Genomic DNA, 20,182 nt, shown 5'->3' with positions numbered 1-20,182 from the left:
TATATGGGAGCATGGGCTGGAAACGCGGATGCCGTGCCCGTAATCACAGACCGCATGAGGCCGCACACACATCTACAAACAGACACACACACCCCGATACATACACAGATTCATATACACAAACACACACAGATTAGATCGACGCATACAGATAAACATTGTATACATTTGTGTGGCACCGGCATATTCCGCAGCGCTGTACAGAGATGGTCATCACATCGCCCCCTGCCCCATGTTTTCGGTGTGACGCTATACGCCGCGCTCTCTATACAGACAGTCTGTTTGGCGTCATCTTTAGGGCGCTGTGCTTGTGCTGAAGGGGTTAATGTGTCAGATGTAGCTGCAGCCGTTAGTGGTGAGATACTCTGCAGGGGACCCCGGGCTCAGGGAGTTTGTGGTTGGAGATATGTCAGGTCCTTAGCAGGTCTTATAACATAGAAATACCGCAAAGACCACCCCCATCATCTTCCCTTCTCCCCCCCCCCCCCCTTCAGAGCCACATTGAGGGGGCCGCGCAGCCGACGCGTTTCAAGTCTTTTATCTTTTATTTGTCACATTGCTTTACAGACCTGACTCCCAAAAAACAAGGAGGAGCCCTAAAGAGTCAGGAAGGCGGGGCTTACATTTAACGGGCACTTCTGGGGGCTATTTAATGGGTGGCAGTATTGACGACAGGCCAGCAGGGGGCACTTAGAGCAGAGCTGGTAATTACTGTGAGCTGATCCTGAGATCTAGGCCTGACGCCAGTCAATATGGGCATGAATTGTATTAAGGGGACCCCTAATAAATGTTAGGGTAACCCCCTCTATTAATTCTGAATGTAGCAGTGCAGGCTATTGTTTTATGTTATCAGCCATTTTTTTAAATTTATTTTTTTAAACATTTTTTAAAGGGATTTCAGATTTTATGTAAATAAAGCTTAATACTTGTAAAATGAAAACTTCTGCAACTTTTTAATTGCTCACTTTTTGTAAGATCTGTGCTTGCTGTCAGTAAGGTTAGGACTACATGGGGACGTGTCATGCAGTATCAAAATTGCATGAGCGTCGCGTGGCAAAAAAAAAAAAGTTTGCATGTGATTTGATGTTGTGTTGAAGTCGAGCAACTTTTATTTTTGCGCAACGCAACCACCTAGGCAATCATTAGCAGCGATGTCGCAAGTGACATGGCATTTGTCTGGTCACATGACACGTCGCCGTGCAGATCTAGTCTAATGTAAACATTCTTGTTTTCATTCAGAGATTTACCAAAATCCATTTATGCTTCTCACAGCTGAGAATTTGTTACAATTGCATCCAGTCTAGACAATCCACTGAGGTAAACACATCAGCAGCACAAATCTCTCTCCTATCCTTATAGTTTGTTACAATGTATCAGTGCAGGTAAAATGTATCAGTTAGTTCACCTAACAGAGGATTGTCTCGACTGGGTACAATTGTAACAAACCCTCAGCTGTGACAAGTATTAAGTCTGAATGTAGATTTAGTTGTCCTTCACTAACAGCAAGCAGAGAGCTTGAAAATGAATAAGCCCTTTAATGTAGACTCTTCCTGTAAAATACCCGGTTATAATCCTTGCTGTGGTGTAATATGATCTGCGCTCCGCGGGGGCCGTCCCTCGGGGCGAGACTTGTAATAGAAATAAAGAAATAAAAATTCAACATAAATTTCTCTGGACTTTTCATTCTGAAACAGAAAAGGAGAATTCTCCAAACATCAATCTATTCCTCATCCTGTAATAAGTTATAAAGCAACAGCAGTCACATGACCCGGCGCCAACACAAAGCAACGAACACACGCGAGATCAGACACACGAATATACACTACACAGAGCCGGCCATGTGCCACCGAGCTTACACTCTAATACCAGGTCTGGAAACCAAGCAGGGGGGGGGGGTCTGATGTAGTATCACACATGAGTAGCTTAGATACAGCAGTGCAGCAGACCGTATCACACATGATAGGATTAGATACACAGCTCAGCAGAGAGTATCACACATGAGTAGCTTAGATACAGCAGTGCAGCAGACCGTATCACACATGATAGGATTAGATACAGCAGTGCAGCAGACAGTATCACACATGATAGGATTAGATACAGCAGCTCAGCAGACAGTATCACACATGATAGGATTAGATACACAGCTCAGCAGACAGTATCACACATGATAGGATTAGATACACGGCTCAGCAGACAGTATCACACATGATAGGATTAGATACACAGCTCAGCAGACAGTATCACACATGATAGGATTAGATACAGCGGCTTAGCAGACAGTATCACACATGATAGGATTAGATACACAGCTCAGCAGACAGTATCACACATGATAGGATTAGATACACAGCTCAGCAGACAGTATCACACATGATAGGATTAGATACAGAGGCTCAGCAGACAGTATCACACATGATAGGATTAGATAGACAGCTCAGCAGACAGTATCACACATGATAGGATTAGATACACGGCTCAGCAGACAGTATCACACATGATAGGATTAGATACACAGCTCAGCAGACAGTATCACACATGATAGGATTAGATACAGCGGCTTAGCAGACAGTATCACACATGATAGGATTAGATACACGGCTCAGCAGACAGTATCACACATGATAGGATTAGATACACAGCTCAGCAGACAGTATCACACATGATAGGATTAGATACACGGCTCAGCAGACAGTATCACACATGATATGATTAGATACACAGCTCAGCAGACAGTATCACACATGATAGGATTAGATACAGCGGCTTAGCAGACAGTATCACACATGATAAGATTAGATACACGGCTCAGCAGACAGTATCACACATGATAGGATTAGATAGACAGCTCAGCAGACAGTATCACACATGATAGGATTAGATACACGGCTCAGCAGACAGTATCACACATGATAGGATTAGATACACGGCTCAGTAGACAGTATCACACATGATAGGATTAGATAGACAGCTCAGCAGACAGTATCACACATGATAGGATTAGATACACGGCTCAGCAGACAGTATCACACATGATAGGATTAGATACACGGCTCAGCAGACAGTAGATGATGGGGGGTGTAGTCCTGTGTGGTGCGGGGGTTATTTGACAGTTTTGTGGTCAGTTTCTCCTGTTTATTTTAGACAAAGTGTTTCGCAAGTTTTTTTTTTTTTCTTCCATCATTAACCCCTTCACATCCACAGGCAGATCTGTGCTCATCCGCCCCTGTGAGGGTTGTAGTCCTAAGACTTTTCTTCTCCAGTCACATCCAAAAGGGAAATAACAGCCGGTGCCACATCTGACGTGTGACCTGATGGACTGTAATATTCGCAGCTTGTGTTGTGTGCAGTCAGGCGGTTATGTGAACATTTTCTGACACTTCTCCTTTAAGAAGTGACTGGTGTTTGTTTTTTTGCTTCCGATTTTTGTGGCTACATCTGAACAGAGTCTAAAAGATGCAACGGTCATGTAGGCTCCCACAATGCATTGCAATCATTCCGCAAACACAAAATCAGCAGATTTGTGAATGCAGATTTGGATGTGACTGCAGCATAAAAAGACATGAAAATGGAACACACAAAACATTGTAAAAAAGGGAAACTCCAAAAAATAAAACGTCTCCATGAGAGTGAAAAGTCCTGCAACTTTTGAATATACTTTGTTTCAATTCCTTATAAAGTGCATGCTGTCAGTGAATGAAAACATTCTCATTTGCATCCAGAGGCTGAAAAACCATCCGGGCTTAATACGTTTTACAGCTGAGGGTTTGTTACTATGTATCCAGTCTAAACAATCCTCTATGAGCTAAATACATCATCAGCAAAAATATTTCTCCTGTCCGGATAGTCTGTTACAATGTATCAGTGCAGGTGAAATGTATCAGTTTGGAGTCCAGAGTACGGGATTTAAGGCCTTTGGATATAAAACACAGATGGTTGTTATTCACTGACAGCAAGCAGATCTTGAAAACGGTGAGGAATTAAAACAAAGTATATTAGAAAGTTGCAGCGCTTTACATTATACGAGGATTACGCTTCATTGATATAAAGCAGGATTGGCGCCGAGCGGTTATTACAGGGTGAAGCCGATAACGCTGCAGTCTCGTCTTTCTTGTTATTTCGGGGGTCCACGGACCCCCACACAAAGCAACTTCTGGCCCGTCTGAGTGACAATACCCTAATGCTTAAAGGGATTCTCCATCATGGCGGCCTAGCGACTATTCCTCATACATTATGCAGGGCAGATAGGCGGCCTTGTGAACCCGTGGAGGCTGGGAGTTGTAGTTAAGTCCTTTATCAGGAGTGTTTGTCCCAGTCTGGAGGCCGAGGACCACACATCTTTTCCCAGCAGAGGAAGTTGTGCGTCCATTGTGACAATCAGCTCTTATCTGGAGCTCCAGACGGTAGGAAGTTTCCGTCCCGTCATCCGGAGTACCCCCCCCCATAATCAGGGAGCGGCCTGTACCCGGAGGAATGCAGGGTCCGCCACCGGATAAACACTGCAAACGCCCCAAAACAGAAACTTTCATCTCTACAAATCAACTGAGATTTATTTTTTATAATTCGTCCCAAAAATATTCAATAACAAAAATACTAAAAAGTTAATAAATCCCGGGGTAATATTTAGCGCGCTTCCCCTTTAAAAAAAAAATAAATTATAATAATTCCCCAGTAAACATAAAAGTCTGTGTGTTCGGAGTTACATCTGTTTCCAGGAAAGCTGGGTGACCACCAATGAGCCCGCAGTCAGGGAATACCATCCTACTTTCCCAGACTCCTGAATGTCAAATCTACCAAGTATACCGGACACATCGCCGCAGCGTCTCGTTACGTAAGAGATTTAATACTGCGGGAAAGCTGGGTGACGAGCCTTGTGGAAGCTCAGGTGATCGGTCAGTATCTGGGAAAGCTGGGTGATATAACCAACATTACTGCACTCACTCAGCTTTCCCAGACTCCTGAACGGCTAATCTGACTCGTTATGCTGAAAATTCGTTTTTTTTTCATGTGACCGGGTCACGAACGCGAGAAAGCGCATGGCAATCATGGTGGAATATCGGAGCGTGAATGGGCGATAAACGGACGCAGCCTAAAAACGGGTATCAATCTGTGTGCGGCTGGCATTGCTGTCCTCGCTATGATGTCTTTGTGGCAGGGCGAGGCTCGGGCGTGGCGCTATATGTGGTTATTCAGATTTCGCGGCCGGGTCACATGTCGTCTGATCTCCTTGATTCAGGCGTATAAATAAGGCTGCCATCTTTATCCTGTGCGTCCTCAGGGGGGGGTCATCTGCTTTGACATGTCTTAAAGTGGCACTCCGCCTTGGATTAACATGGGCTCTAATCTTTAGCATTGTTGTAGTTAATCTTTAAGACCCTTTTTTTTCCCATTTTCATTTATTTTTACACCATGCAGTGCAGCTGCTTATTGGAAACCATCAGCATGTTGCTGTTGATGGATCTGTCATTCTTTTTACATATCTCTAGTTACTACGTTGAGGGAATAATGGTGCCCTGCTGGAAGAAACTCCTAAGGACCGGGCCGCAGTCCCCGCTCCGGGCTTTATATAACGGAGACGTGCCAGGGCAAGCTGCTGGGTGGTACATGAGATCTGACACCAAAAGAACTTCACCCCATCATCTCTGACCTTGTTAGTCATTCCTGTTGACGACCCACAGAAAATTTGACTGAGTTTCATTACTATTATGTCACACGTCCTGCTTGCTGATGGTTTCCAATGACCAAGACTTTTTATACAGCGCGCAGTAAAACCAGTTGATGATGATACAAACTGTAAGGAAACTCATAGGCTGATGATCTGGACCCCAGAAAGGTAAAGGGCGGTCTGGCCGGTCGCACATGTCCAACATTTTGGAGAATTATTCTCATTTTGCTTTTTTTTTTTTTTTTGGGTGCAGGTCTGGCAGGCGATCACTTGTGGTTTCCTCGCTCTTCCTGTTTACCGGGGATCTTCTATCTGTTCAGTAATCGGCAGTTTTCGCACTTCTCACTATTTTTGTCAGCGCTCCGATCCACCATGAGAGGAAGTGACGGTTTCTGTGTAACGGCTGCTGCAAGGTGCTCTTTAGAGCGGAGAGTAGCAACCTTACCAGAACCCCCCCCCCCCCGCTGCTCTTACATAGGACTGCACAATCGCATTTATATAACTTGACCACTAGAGGCACTGTTTAACTAGGAGTCTATGAGGTGAAAAGAGCGAATCATAGCATGAAAACAGCAGCACAGAATATTTCAGGATAAAGTTGTGCTGACATTCTAGGGGGGGGGGGGCAGTGTCATAATGTGAAAGGAGGTCAAAAGAAGTGTGGAAGGGTCACACAAGTAGGAGGCACATAAGGAAATGAACAGGGTCCCCAGAAGCACAAAGTATTTCAGGAGAGGAATGTGCGGTTAGATCAGACACAGAGATAGTGGAAATAGAAGGATTAACAGCAGCACACAGCAGCACAGAGTATGTCAGAAGAGGAGTGTGCTGATCTTGTGTGGGTGGGTGTCACAGACTGAGTGTTACATAGTGGAAGGAGCAGGGTCCACAGCAGCACAGGGTATTTCAGGAAAGGAGTGTGCTCAACTTGTGGGGCGGTCAAAGGACGACAATTATATAGTGGAAGGAATAAGGGTCCTCAGCAGCACAGAGTATGTCAGGAGAATTGTGCGCAGATACAGAGCTACATAGTGGAAAGTGTTGGGTCCACAGCAGCACAAAGCATTTCAGGAGAGAAGTGGCGCTACTTATGAAAGAATAGGAGCCATGGAAACCGACAATTCTTATTGAATTATGGACTTCAAAATTGGGAAATCCCATTTAAAAGGTAAAGAGGAAATGAGGAATCTGGATCAGGACCTTCTCTATCAAGCCAGAGCTGAGAACCACATCAAAGCTGAGCCAGCCTGACCCCCCCGCCCCCCCCGCCCCTTCACCCCATCCAGTTTAGGGAAACCATCAGCAAGTATAACAAATCAATAAAAAATGGTTATCTGTTCAAAAGCTTGTACAGGATAAGTAATGTAATGTATGTACACAGTGACTCCACCAGCAGAATAGTGAGTGCAGCTCTGGAGTATGATACAGGATGTAACTCAGGATCAGTACAGGATAAGTAATGTAATGTATGTACACAGTGACTCCACCAGCAGAATAGTGAGTGCAGCTCTGGAGTATAATACAGGAGGTAACTCAGGATCAGTACAGGATAAGTAATGTAATGTATGTACACAGTGACTCCACCAGCAGAATAGTGAGTGCAGCTCTGGAGTATAATACAAGATATAACTCAGGATCAGTACAGGATAAGTAATGTAATGTATGTACACAGTGACTCCACCAGCAGAATAGTGAGTGCAGCTCTGGAGTATAATACAGGATGTAACTCCGGATCAGTGCAGGATAAGTAATGTAATGTATGTACACAGTGACTCCACCAGCAGAATAGTGAGTGCAGCTCTGGAGTATAATGCAGGATGTAACTCAGGATCAGTACAGGATAAGTAATTTAATGTATGTACACAGTGACTCCACCAGCAGAATAGTGAGTGCAGCTCTGGAGTATAATACAGGATGTAACTCCGGATCAGTACAGGATAAGTAATGTAATGTATGTACACAGTGACTTCACCAGCAGAATAGTGAGTGCAGCTCTGGAGTATAATACAGGATGTAACTCAGGATCAGTACAGGATAAGTAATGTAATGTATGTACACAGTGACTCCACCAGCAGAATAGTGAGTGCAGCTCTGGAGTATAATACAGGATGTAACTCAGGATCAGTACAGGATAAGTAATGTAATGTATGTACACAGTGACTCCACCAGAAGAAAAGTGGGTTCATCAGGAACGAGCGATCATACAAACACATTCACCCGATCACTGGCCCGTGTAATAGGACCTTAAAACTATGCCATGTATCTAATCCTATACTGTGTGATACTGTCTGCTGAGCTGTGTATCTAATCCTATCATGTATGGTACTGTCTGCTGAGCAGTGTATCTAATCCTATCATGTGTGATACTGTCTGCTGAGCCGTGTATCTAATACTATGTGTGATACTGTCTGCTGAGCGGTGTATCTAATCCTATCATGTGTGATACTGTCTGCTGAGCTGTGTATCTAATCCTATCATGTGTGATTCTGTCTGCTCAGCGGTGTATCTAATCCTATCATGTGTGATACTTTCTGCTGAGCCGTGTATCTAATCCTATCATGTGTGATTATGTCTGCTGAGCGGTGTATCTAATCCTATCATGTGTGATTCTGTCTGCTGAGCGGTGTATCTAATCCTATCATGTGTGATACTGTCTGCTGAGCCATCTATCTAATCCTAACATGTGTGATACTGTCTGCTGATCCGTGTATCTAATCCTATCATGTGTGATACTGTCTGCTGAGCTATGTATCTAATCCTATTATGTGTGATACTGTCTGCTGAGCCACTGTATCTAATCCTATCATGTGTGATACTGTCTGCTGAGCTGTGTATCTAATCCTAACATGTGTGATACTGTCTGCTGGACCCTGTATCTAATCCTATCATGTGTGATACTGTCTGCTGAGCTGTGTATCTAATCCTATCATGTGTGATACTGTCTGCTGAGCTGTGTATCTAATCCTATCATGTGTGATACTGTCTGCTGAGCCTCTGTATCTAATCCTATCCTGTGTGATACTGTCTGCTGATCCGTGTATCTAATCCTATCATGTGTGATACTGTCTGCTGAGCTATGTATCTAATCCTATTATGTGTGATACTGTCTGCTGAGCCACTGTATCTAATCCTATCATGTGTGATACTGTCTGCTGAGCTGTGTATCTAATCCTAACATGTGTGATACTGTCTGCTGGACCCTGTATCTAATCCTATCATGTGTGATACTGCCTGCTGAGCCATGTATCTAATCCTATCATGTGTGATACTGTCTGCTGAGCTGTGTATCTAATCCTATCATGTGTGATACTGTCTGCTGGACCCTGTATCTAATCCTATCATGTGTGATACTGTCTGCTGAGCTGTGTATCTAATCCTATCATGTGTGATACTGTCTGCTGAGCCTCTGTATCTAATCCTATCATGTGTGATACTGTCTGCTGAGCTGTGTATCTAATCCTATCATGTGTGATAATGTCTGCTGAGCTGTGTATCTAATCCTATCATGTGTGATACTGTCTGCTGATCCGTGTATCTAATCCTATCATGTGTGATACTGTCTGCTGAGCTGTGTATCTAATCCTATCATGTGTGATACAGTCTGCTGAGCTGCTGTATCTAATCCTATTATGTGTCATACTGTCTGCTGATCCGTGTATCTAATCCTATTATGTGTGATACTGTCTGCTGAGCTATGTATTTAATCCTATTATGTGTGATACTGTCTGCTGAGCTGTGTATCTAATCCTAACATGTGTGATACTGTCTGCTGAGCTGTGTATCTAATCCTATCATGTGTGATACTGTCAGCTGAGCCGGTGTATCTAATCCTATCATGTGTGATACTGTCTGCTGAGCTGTGTATCTAATCCTATCATGTGTGATACTCTCTGCTGAGCCACTTTATCTAATCCTATCATGTGTAATACCATCTGCAGAGTTGTGTATCTAATCCTATTCTGTGTGATACCGTCTGCTGGGTCGTGTATCTAATCCTATCCTGTGTGATACTGTCTGCTGAGCAGTGTATCTAATCCTGTCGTGTGTGATACTGTCTGCTGAATGAGATTCAGTTCCTACAATAGAAAAGTTCTCCACAGCTGATGATAATATAATGCGGTCCTAGATCTTTCCGCTCTGTCCCTGATGATGGGAGGTTTGTGGAGTAATAATGGTTTGTGTAACCGGATGTCAGTGCCGCAATATCCTCTGGTTGTATAAAGTAAAGCAACATGGAGGAGAACACGGAGATCACGGAGATCACGCAGAACGTATGCCAACCTGTGCCAGGGAGAATTGTAACCGCTCTGTTATCAGGCCTCAAGGAGCTCCTGTGAAAAATGCAGGGAACACACAGATTGTGTCATCCTTGCATTTCCCATAATGTATTTAGGACATTACAGGTTCTGAGAGTAAACTGCCAACGTGGAAGCAAATGCAGCACGAGCTGCGCAGCCACAAGTAACAATAAAGCGGTGACGTCATTCTGCCCTGGTGACATCACATCTGTGTAGTCACATGACATTTATGTGACACTCCTTCCCTCCACTCTGGCCCCATATACACATCTGCGCACGCCCGGCAATGTAAACGCATTCACAGATACCCATATGGCCCTAGAGCGCTGGGACAAGATGGTCATGTGATTATGTCATCATGTGACCACCTGAATGTGATGTCACTAGATTGGCCTGAGAAGGTCTAAAAACAAAAAACATTGGTGTCTGGGGGAAGGGCTGATTTTGCGGAGTAGTAACAAAAAAAAACTTAAAATGAATAAATAAACTGTAGACTTTCCGCAGATATAAATATATTTTATCGGAGCCTGGGTTGTTTATATTTTGATAATATCTAGAACTTTCTTGGCTGAAATTGCTCTCATTGTTGTCGCTTTCCACGGGAATACTTCATTGTTGCGCCGTTGGAATAACTATTTATTTACTAGAGGTAACGGGACTCGAGGGGTGATTGGTCATCAGGTGAGCTAAATTTGGGCTGAAGGAGACGTTTCCCTCTGTGCACCCTCTTAACCATTCAGCAGAAGTCACATGACACACTTCCTGCCACTCTACTAAGATACAGGAAGTGCCCTCTCCTAAGGAGTCAGGGAGGCGGAGCTAGCTTCTTCTGGCCTACTAATTGCCACATCTGGGGGCTATTTAGTGGGCTCAGCTGCCCCTATAGGTTCAGTTTTGTACATGACATTGTATAGAGGACCTAATCCATCCAGGTGATGGGGTCCCTTTAACCTATTGAGTGGTAGCCATTGAAATCAATGGGCATGTGTAATGCTGGACTTTCCCTGTAGATCTCGAGGGACCCTAAGAAGACAACCCTCTACTATCACGTAGTCTTCAAGGAACCTGCAACATGGAAAAAAGCCTTTCCTAACTACAACACCCTTTCAGCCTTGCTTACGGTGTTGAGTCTACATTGGCCTTAGTAAATATCCCTTTTCATCCTGCCGAATCGCCAACATAGTTCTTTTAGATGTTTTCAAGTAAAGCCCCATATGAGATGAAAATTTATATTTTCTTGATATCATTGTAATTTGTATATTACTTTCACGCTCTTTTCATCCAGGAGGCTCTCTCAGTGGTCAGTGAGGACCACACTCTCTTCCCTCCACTTCTGATGAAGACTGAGATGCCCGATGATTATTCGCCCGAGATTAAGGGATGCAGGAACCTTCCAGAAGCAACTTGGGTGTCCACCAGTGATCGTCAGCACAACATTAAACAGGAGACTGAAGACCAATCCAGAAACCGGTGAGGGCTCATCCTCAGGTTATGATGTTGAGTTGAAATGCCCAAACCAAAGTCTTGACAATTCTATACACGGGCCACCAGCTAATGGTCTCCTGGTTGAAATATATCTAGAAGTCTTTTCTTTATAGGTTATCTTGCAACTTGAGTCAAAAATCAAGAACCATCGCAAAATCCATAATGGCTTGACCAAATTCACCATTATGGATTAGACCAATGATGAATGCCGCTCGACTCCTCCGCCATCTTGAAAGACACCATCTTCCTATTAAAAAAGGAAAAGGATGGTTGCCACCACTTAGGAGTCCAAGCATGAGTATATGTTCCACTGGGCTTTGGTGGTGGTGGTGGTGGTGGTGAGAGATCTACCTGACCCTAATACTATTATACTTGGCGCACACCAAGAGTTCATGGTTCAAAACATGGTTGGCCATACCAACTTTTTACTTTTACCGAAACCTCCACCAATTAAGGATGATGCTCAGGATTAGAAAATCATAACTTCTGTCTTCCAAAAACAGCAAAACACCTGTTCTATGGGGCTGAGCTGCAATACCAGACACAACCCAGAGACAAGAGTGGCGCTATTTCTGAAGACAGCAGCCTTGTTTTATCATCTTATACAATGCTTTTGCTTATGTTCTCTCACAGACTTCCCCCAGGTAGCGTACCAGTATTACAAGTGAATAAAACAGGAGAAGACAGAGAGACCCCACATACAAACTACCAGTCCAACTACCCCGACACCACAAGTAATGGGATCGAGTCACCGAGTCATATTAACGGCAACGAGGAGAAGAGGGTGATCGTACCTGCAGGTCAGGAACTAAGTGTGATAGGGAAAAATATGTTATAACAGTATTATAGTAGTTATATTCTTGTATATAGGGGCAGTATTATAGTAGTTATATTCTTGTATATATAGGAGCAGTATTATAGTAGTTATATTCTTGTATATAGGGGCAGTATTATAGTAGTTATATTCTTGTATATAGGGGCAGTATTATAGTAGTTATATTCTTGTATATAGGAGCAGTATTATAGTAGTTATATTCTTGTATATAGGGGCAGTATTATAGTAGTTATATTCTTCTATATAGGGGGCAGTATTATAGTAGTTATATTCTTGTATATAGGGGCAGTATTATAGTAGTTATATTCTTGTATATAGGAGCAGTATTATAGTAGTTATATTCTTCTATATAGGGGGCAGTATTATAGTAGTTATATTCTTGTATATATAGGAGCAGTATTATAGTAGTTATATTCTTGTATATAGGGGCAGTATTATAGTATATTCTTGTATATAGGGGCAGTATTATAGTAGTTATATTCTTGTATATAGGAGCAGTATTATAGTAGTTATATTCTTCTATATAGGGGGCAGTATTATAGTAGTTATATTCTTGTATATAGGGGCAGTATTATAGTAGTTATATTCTTGTATATAGAGAGCAGTATTCTAGTAGTTATATTCTTGTATATAGGAGCAGTATTATAGTAGTTATATTCTTGTATATAGGGGCAGTATTATAGTAGTTATTTTCTTGTATATAGGGGGCAGTATTATAGTAGTTATATTCTTGTATATAGGGGGCAGTATTATAGTAGTTATATTCTTGTATATAGGGGGCAGTATTATAGTAGTTATATTCTTGTATATAGGAGCAGTATTATAGTAGTTATATTCTTGTATATAGGGGCAGTATTATAGTAGTTATATTCTTGTATATAGGAGCAGTATTGTAGTAGTTATATACTTGTATATAGGAGCAGTATTATAGTAGTTATATTCTTGTATATAGAGGCAGTATTATAGTAGTTATATTCTTGTATATAGGGGCAGTATTATAGTAGTTATATTCTTGTACATAGGGGCAGTATTATAGTAGTTATATTCTTGTATATAGGGGCAGTATTATAGTAGATATATTCTTGTATATAGGGGGCAGTATTATAGTAGTTATATTCTTGTATATAGGGGCAGTATTATAGTAGTTATATTCTTGTATATAGGAGCAGTATTATAGTAGTTATATTCTTGTATATAGGGGCAGTATTATAGTAGTTATATTCTTGTATATAGGGGCAGTATTATAGTAGTTATATTCTTGTATATAGGGGCAGTATTATAGTAGTTATATTCTTGTATATAGGAGCAGTATTATAGTAGTTATATTCTTGTATATAGGGGCAGTATTATAGTAGTTATATTCTTGTATATAGGAGCAGTATTATAGTAGTTATATTCTTGTATATAGGGGCAGTATTATAGTAGTTATATTCTTGTATATAGGGGCAGTATTATAGTAGTTATATTCTTGTATATAGGGGCAGTATTATAGTAGTTATATTCTTGTATATAGGAAGCAGTATTATAGTAGTTATATTCTTGTATATAGGAGCAGTATTATAGTAGTTATATTCTTGTATATAGGGGGCAGTATTATAGTAGTTATATTCATGTATATAGGGGCAGTATTATAGTAGTTCTATTCTTGTATATAGGGGGCAGTATTATAGTAGTTATATACTTGTATATAGAGTTAGTATTATAGTAGTTATATTCTTGTATATAGGGGGCAGTATTATAGTAGTTATTTTCTTGTATATAGGGGGCAGTATTATAGTAGTTATATTCTTGTACATAGGGGCAGTATTATAGTAGTTATATTCTTGTACATAGGGGGCAGTATTATAGTAGTTATATTCTTGTATATAGGGGGCAGTATTATAGTAGTTATATTCTTGTATATAGGAGCAGTATTATAGTAGTTATATTCTTGTATATAGGGGTAGTATTATAGTAGTTATATTCTTGTATATAGGAGGCAGTATTATAGTAGTTATATTCTTGTATATAGGAGCAGTATTATAGTAGTTATATTCTTGTATATAGGGGCAGTATTATAGCAGTTATATTCTTGTATATAGGAGCAGTATTATAGTAGTTATATTCTTCTATATAGGGGGCAGTATTATAGTAGTTATATTCTTGTATATAGGGGCAGTATTATAGTAGTTATATTCTTGTATATAGGGGCAGTATTATAGTAGTTATATTCTTGTATATAGGAGGCAGTATTATAGTAGTTATAATCTTGTATATAGGAGCAGTATTATAGTAGTTATATTCTTGTATATAGGGGCAGTATTATAGTAGTTATATTCTTGTATATAGGGGCAGTATTATAGTAGTTATATTCTTGTACATAGGGCGCAGTATTATAGTAGGTATATTCTTGTATATAGTGGGCAGTATTATAGTAGTTCTATTCTTGTATATAGGGGCAGTATTATAGTAGTTATATTCTTGTATATAGGGGCAGTATTATAGTAGTTATATTCTTGTATATAGGGGGCAGTATTATAGTAGTTCTATTCTTGTATATAGGGGCAGTATTATAGTAGTTATATTCTTGTATATAAGAGCAGTATTATAGTAGTTATATTATTGTATATAGGGGGCAGTATTATAGTAATTATATTCTTGTATATAGGAGCAGTATTATAGTAGTTATATTCTTGTATATAGGGGCAGTATTATAGTAGTTATATTCTTGTATATAAGAGCAGTATTATAGTAGTTATATTCTTGTATATAGGGGCAGTATTATAGTAGTTATATTCTTGTATATAGGGGCAGTATTATAGTAGTTATATTCTTGTATATAGGGGGCAGTATTATAGTAGTTCTATTCTTGTATATAGGGGCAGTATTATAGTAGTTATATTCTTGTATATAAGAGCAGTATTATAGTAGTTATATTATTGTATATAGGGGGCAGTATTATAGTAATTATATTCTTGTATATAGGAGCAGTATTATAGTAGTTATATTCTTGTATATAGGGGCAGTATTATAGTAGTTATATTCTTGTATATAAGAGCAGTATTATAGTAGTTATATTCTTGTATATAGGAGCAGTATTATAGTAGTTATAATCTTGTATATAGGAGCAGTATTATAGTAGTTATATTCTTGTATATAGGGGCAGTATTATAGTAGTTATATTCTTGTATATAGGGGCAGTATTATAGTAGTTATATTCTTGTACATAGGGCGCAGTATTATAGTAGGTATATTCTTGTATATAGGGGGCAGTATTATAGTAGTTCTATTCTTGTATATAGGGGCAGTATTATAGTAGTTATATTCTTGTATATAGGGGCAGTATTATAGTAGTTATATTCTTGTATATAGGGGGCAGTATTATAGTAGTTCTATTCTTGTATATAGGGGCAGTATTATAGTAGTTATATTCTTGTATATAAGAGCAGTATTATAGTAGTTATATTATTGTATATAGGGGGCAGTATTATAGTAATTATATTCTTGTATATAGGAGCAGTATTATAGTAGTTATATTCTTGTATATAGGGGCAGTATTATAGTAGTTATATTCTTGTATATAAGAGCAGTATTATAGTAGTTATATTCTTGTATATAGGGCGCAGTATTATAGTAGGTATATTCTTGTATATAGGGGGCAGTATTATAGTAGTTCTATTCTTGTATATAGGGGCAGTATTATAGTAGTTATATTCTTGTATATAAGAGCAGTATTATAGTAGTTATATTATTGTATATAGGGGGCAGTATTATAGTAATTATATTCTTGTATATAGGAGCAGTATTATAGTAGTTATATTCTTGTATATAGGGGCAGTATTATAGTAGTTATATTCTTGTATATAAGAGCAGTATTATAGTAGTTATATTCTTGTACATAGGGGGCAGTATTATAGTAGTTATATTCTTGTATATAGGGAGCAGTATTGTAGTAGTTATATTCTTGTATATAGGGGGCAGTATTATAGTAGTTATATTCTTGTATATAGGGGGCAGTATTATAGTAGTTATATACTTGTATATAGGGGGCAGTATTATAGTAGTTATATTCTTGTATATAGGGGGCAGTATTATAGCAGTTATATTCTTGTATATAGGGGCAGTATTATAGTAGTTATATTCTTGTATATAGGGGGCAGTATTATAGTAGTTATATTCTTGTATATAGGGGGCAGTATTATAGTAGTTATATTCTTGTATATAGAGGCAGTATTATAGTAGTTATATTCTTGTATATAGGGGGCAGTATTATAGTAATTATATTCTTGTATATAGGAGCAGTATTATAGTAGTTATATTCTTGTATATAGGGGCAGTAGTATAGTAGTTATATTCTTGTATATAGGAGCAGTATTGTAGTAGTTATATTCTTGTATATAGGGGGCAGTATTATAGTAGTTCTATTCTTGTATATAGGGGCAGTATTATAGTAGTTATATTCTTGTATATAAGAGCAGTATTATAGTAGTTATATTCTTGTATATAGGGGGCAGTATTATAGTAGTTATATTCTTGTATATAGGGGGCAGTATTATAGTAGTTATATTCTTGTATATAGGGGGCAGTATTATAGTAGTTATATTCTTGTATATAGGGAGCAGTATTATAGTAGTTATATTATTGTATATAAGAGCAGTATTATAGTAGTTGTATTCTTGTATATAGGGAGCAGTATTATAGTAGTTATATTATTGTATATAGGGGGCAGTATTATAGTAATTATATTCTTGTATATAGGAGTAGTATTATAGTAGTTATATTCTTGTATATAGGGGCAGTATTATAGTAGTTATATTCTTGTATATAGGGAGCAGTATTATAGTAGTTATATTCTTGTATATAGGAGCAGTATTATATTAGTTATATTCTTGTATATAGGGGCAGTATTATAGTAGTTATATTCTTGTATATAGGGGGCAGTATTATAGTAGTTATATTCTTGTATATAGGGACATTATTATAGTAGTTATATTGTTGTATATAGGGAGCAGTATTATAGTAGTTATATACTTGTATATAGGGGGCAGTATAATTGTAGTTATATTCTTGTATATAGGGGCAGTATAATTGTAGTTATATTCTTGTATATAGGGGCAGTATTATAGTAGTTATATTCTTGTATATAGGGGCAGTATTATAGTAGTTATATTCTTGTATATAGGAGCAGTATTATAGTAGTTATATTCTTGTATATAGGGGGCAGTATTATAGTAGTTATATTCTTGTATATAGGGGCAGTATTATAGTAGTTATATTCTTGTATATAGGGGGCAGTATTATAGTAGTTATATTTTTGTATATAGGGGGCAGTATTATAGTAGTTATATTCTTGTATATAGGGGGCAGTATTATAGTAGTTATATTCTTGTATATAGGGGGCAGTATTATAGTAGTTATATTCTTGTATATAGGGGGCAGTATTATAGTAGTTATATTCTTGTACATAGGGGCAGTTATGTACAGTAGTGACTGGAGTAGCTGTTTAGCCAGATAGATATCATCAACTTTTATTAACTATTAACGGATAGTGCCCTCTGTTTTACACAATTCCATGAAACATTATTATGGTATCTATTAAGATTATCTTTCCGACTACAGACCCATTGGCTTGGACACAGGACCATGTAGCTCAATGGTTGGACTGGGCGGTGAAGGAATATGGACTCTGTGATGTGAACACCTCATTGATGCAGGGAGTAGATGGGAAAGAACTGTGCAGGATGACCCGGGAGGACTTCCTTCGAATGGCGTCATCCTACAGTATCGACCTGCTGATCTCACACTTATCATACCTCCGTCAAAGTATGTACCCACAAATTCCAAATACCTTTTATCAGTCAATACAAACACATATAGTGTGAACAGCAGCTCCAAGTTAATAATTTCCGTCTTGCGACGCGTTTCGCTTCCTCTAATGAATATTTTTAATTATTTCTTCAGACAGTCCAACGTTCACGTATTCTGTGGTCCCCGCTGGTCCAGCACATTCAGTTACCCCGAGAAACCCAGTGAAGTCAGGTAAGCCAGGCCGCCAATGGTAAACGTCATGTGATAAAGTCACGCGTTTCGCTTCCATGGTTCCTGACTATTCTTCCTGTGTTGTATTCGCAGAGCCAACATATGAAGATGTGCGGAGAACAAGCTGGAATTCTGTAAGCAGTACAATCCACAGAGGTGAGAAATGACGCTCTACAATATTTAGCAGGGATTAATAGCGCAATTCTCACACTTTTGGGGTGGTGGGGATTACGGGGGATCCCCCCAATTTAACATTGATCACCTATCCAGTGGTGACAGATGTTTCTGGCTGGGGTTCCCCCTTAATTCGTTACTAGATGATCACACCAAGTTCTATATACTCCACCCTAAATGCTTATTTTCCATTTTGCTTTATTACTTGGTTCCTCTTTGCAGCCATGTTTTTAAAGTGGCGTATGACGTCGACTAAGTTACACTTCTTCATTTATGCATTGACAACCTTTTATGGGAAAAAGGTTGTCACAGCCCCACCCATTTTTAAAGCATCTCTGAAAGTCTTGACCTGTAACGATATGTTGAAAGTCTGTTAATCCAGAATTAATGGGAGGAGCCAGATTAGTAAATATTCTGAACTATCCAAAATAATACCCCCCCCCCCCCTCCAAAATAAAAAAATGGGTGGTCAAGAATAAAATTCTGTGTTTCAATTTGTCTAGTCTTCAACGGACAGACAATCCACTAGTCCGGAACAATTACTAGTATTTTTGCTTTGCTCTAGGTTCTCCACCCCAGACTCCAGCAGCCACCATACGAAACACTCCAGGTGAGCGGGAACTTATACATTATAGCACAGTCGATTATATGGATTTTCCAATTGTATAATGAAAAATCCTGCCACGTTCTAATAGACTGTGTTTCAATTCCTCATTATTTTCAAGATCCCTGCTTGCCTCAGTGAATAGGGCACTTCTTGTTTCCAAAGCTGAAAACTTGTACATACTTGAAAGGATTTTCCAAGACCATAATATTGATGACCCATCCTCAGTAAAGGCCCATAATATATTAGATCGGTAGGGGTCCGACACTTGGCAACCCCGCCGATAAGCTGATTGAAGGGGCTGCAGCGAGTGCCGCGTACCCTTCATTGTGTACTCAGGCACAGCTCCGTTTATGTGGTTGTGGCTGTGCCTGGTATTGAAGCTTAGTCCCATTCACTTGAATCGGGCTGAGCTGCAGTGAACTGCAATACCAGACACAGCCACAACCAAATGTATGGCGCTGTTCCTGAGTAAAAAATGAAGGGGACACAGCGCTTGTTGGAGTGACGCAGCCCCTTCAGTCCACTGATCGGTGAGGGCTCTGGAAGTCGGACTCACACTAATAGAAGGATATGCCAACAATATTATAGTCACAGAAAACCCCTTTATTACGTCTCGCAGCTGAAAGTTTGTTACAATTTATGCAGGTTAAATGTATCTATATGGAGTTCAGAGAGGGTTGTCTAGACCAGATACAATTGTAACAAACTATCAGGACAGGAGAGAGATTTGTGCCGCTGTATTCAGCTCACAAAGTATTTTCTGGACGGCATACAATTGCAACAAACTCTCAGACGCGCGAAGAGGACTAAATAATTTGTATTTACATTCACTGACCGCAAGCAAAGATCTTGAAAAAGGTGAGGAATTGAATCACAAATTGTATTAGAAAGTTGCGGAAAAAGAAGCAAAGGCAAATATATAATCAAGTCAATTCTGAGCCGGATATATTTCCTTCGCAGATCCGTATCAGGTGTTGGGTCCGACGAGCAGCCGTCTGTCTAATCCAGGTGAGAGATCCGTTCACACGCTGCGTTTTTGCTGCGACTTTACGGCTCTGGATCAATACTTGCTGGATTTATCAGAAGCCATAAGATTTTATATT

The 20,182-nt window shown here is 39.6% G+C and overlaps 1 protein-coding gene across 2 annotated transcripts in view; it reads left to right on the top strand.

Moving 5' to 3' along the window:
* The window catches only part of LOC142661657 (Friend leukemia integration 1 transcription factor-like), a 29,565-nt gene that overhangs the window by 7,208 nt on the left and 2,175 nt on the right, over nucleotides 1-20,182 (top strand). For both annotated transcript variants that reach the window (XM_075839079.1, XM_075839081.1), the window contains exons 2-8: nucleotides 11,246-11,430; nucleotides 12,079-12,245; nucleotides 17,879-18,082; nucleotides 18,221-18,298; nucleotides 18,392-18,454; nucleotides 19,038-19,082; nucleotides 20,040-20,087. In XM_075839079.1, coding sequence (XP_075695194.1) covers nucleotides 11,246-11,430; nucleotides 12,079-12,245; nucleotides 17,879-18,082; nucleotides 18,221-18,298; nucleotides 18,392-18,454; nucleotides 19,038-19,082; nucleotides 20,040-20,087 — 790 coding nt within the window. The remainder of the gene's footprint in view (nucleotides 1-11,245; nucleotides 11,431-12,078; nucleotides 12,246-17,878; nucleotides 18,083-18,220; nucleotides 18,299-18,391; nucleotides 18,455-19,037; nucleotides 19,083-20,039; nucleotides 20,088-20,182) is intronic.

Source organism: Rhinoderma darwinii, chromosome 10 (genome assembly GCF_050947455.1).
Source record: "Rhinoderma darwinii isolate aRhiDar2 chromosome 10, aRhiDar2.hap1, whole genome shotgun sequence".
NCBI classification, from domain to species: domain Eukaryota; kingdom Metazoa; phylum Chordata; class Amphibia; order Anura; family Rhinodermatidae; genus Rhinoderma; species Rhinoderma darwinii.
Note: the sequence above shows the minus strand (reverse complement) of the source record. Positions and strands in the feature narration are given on the sequence as shown.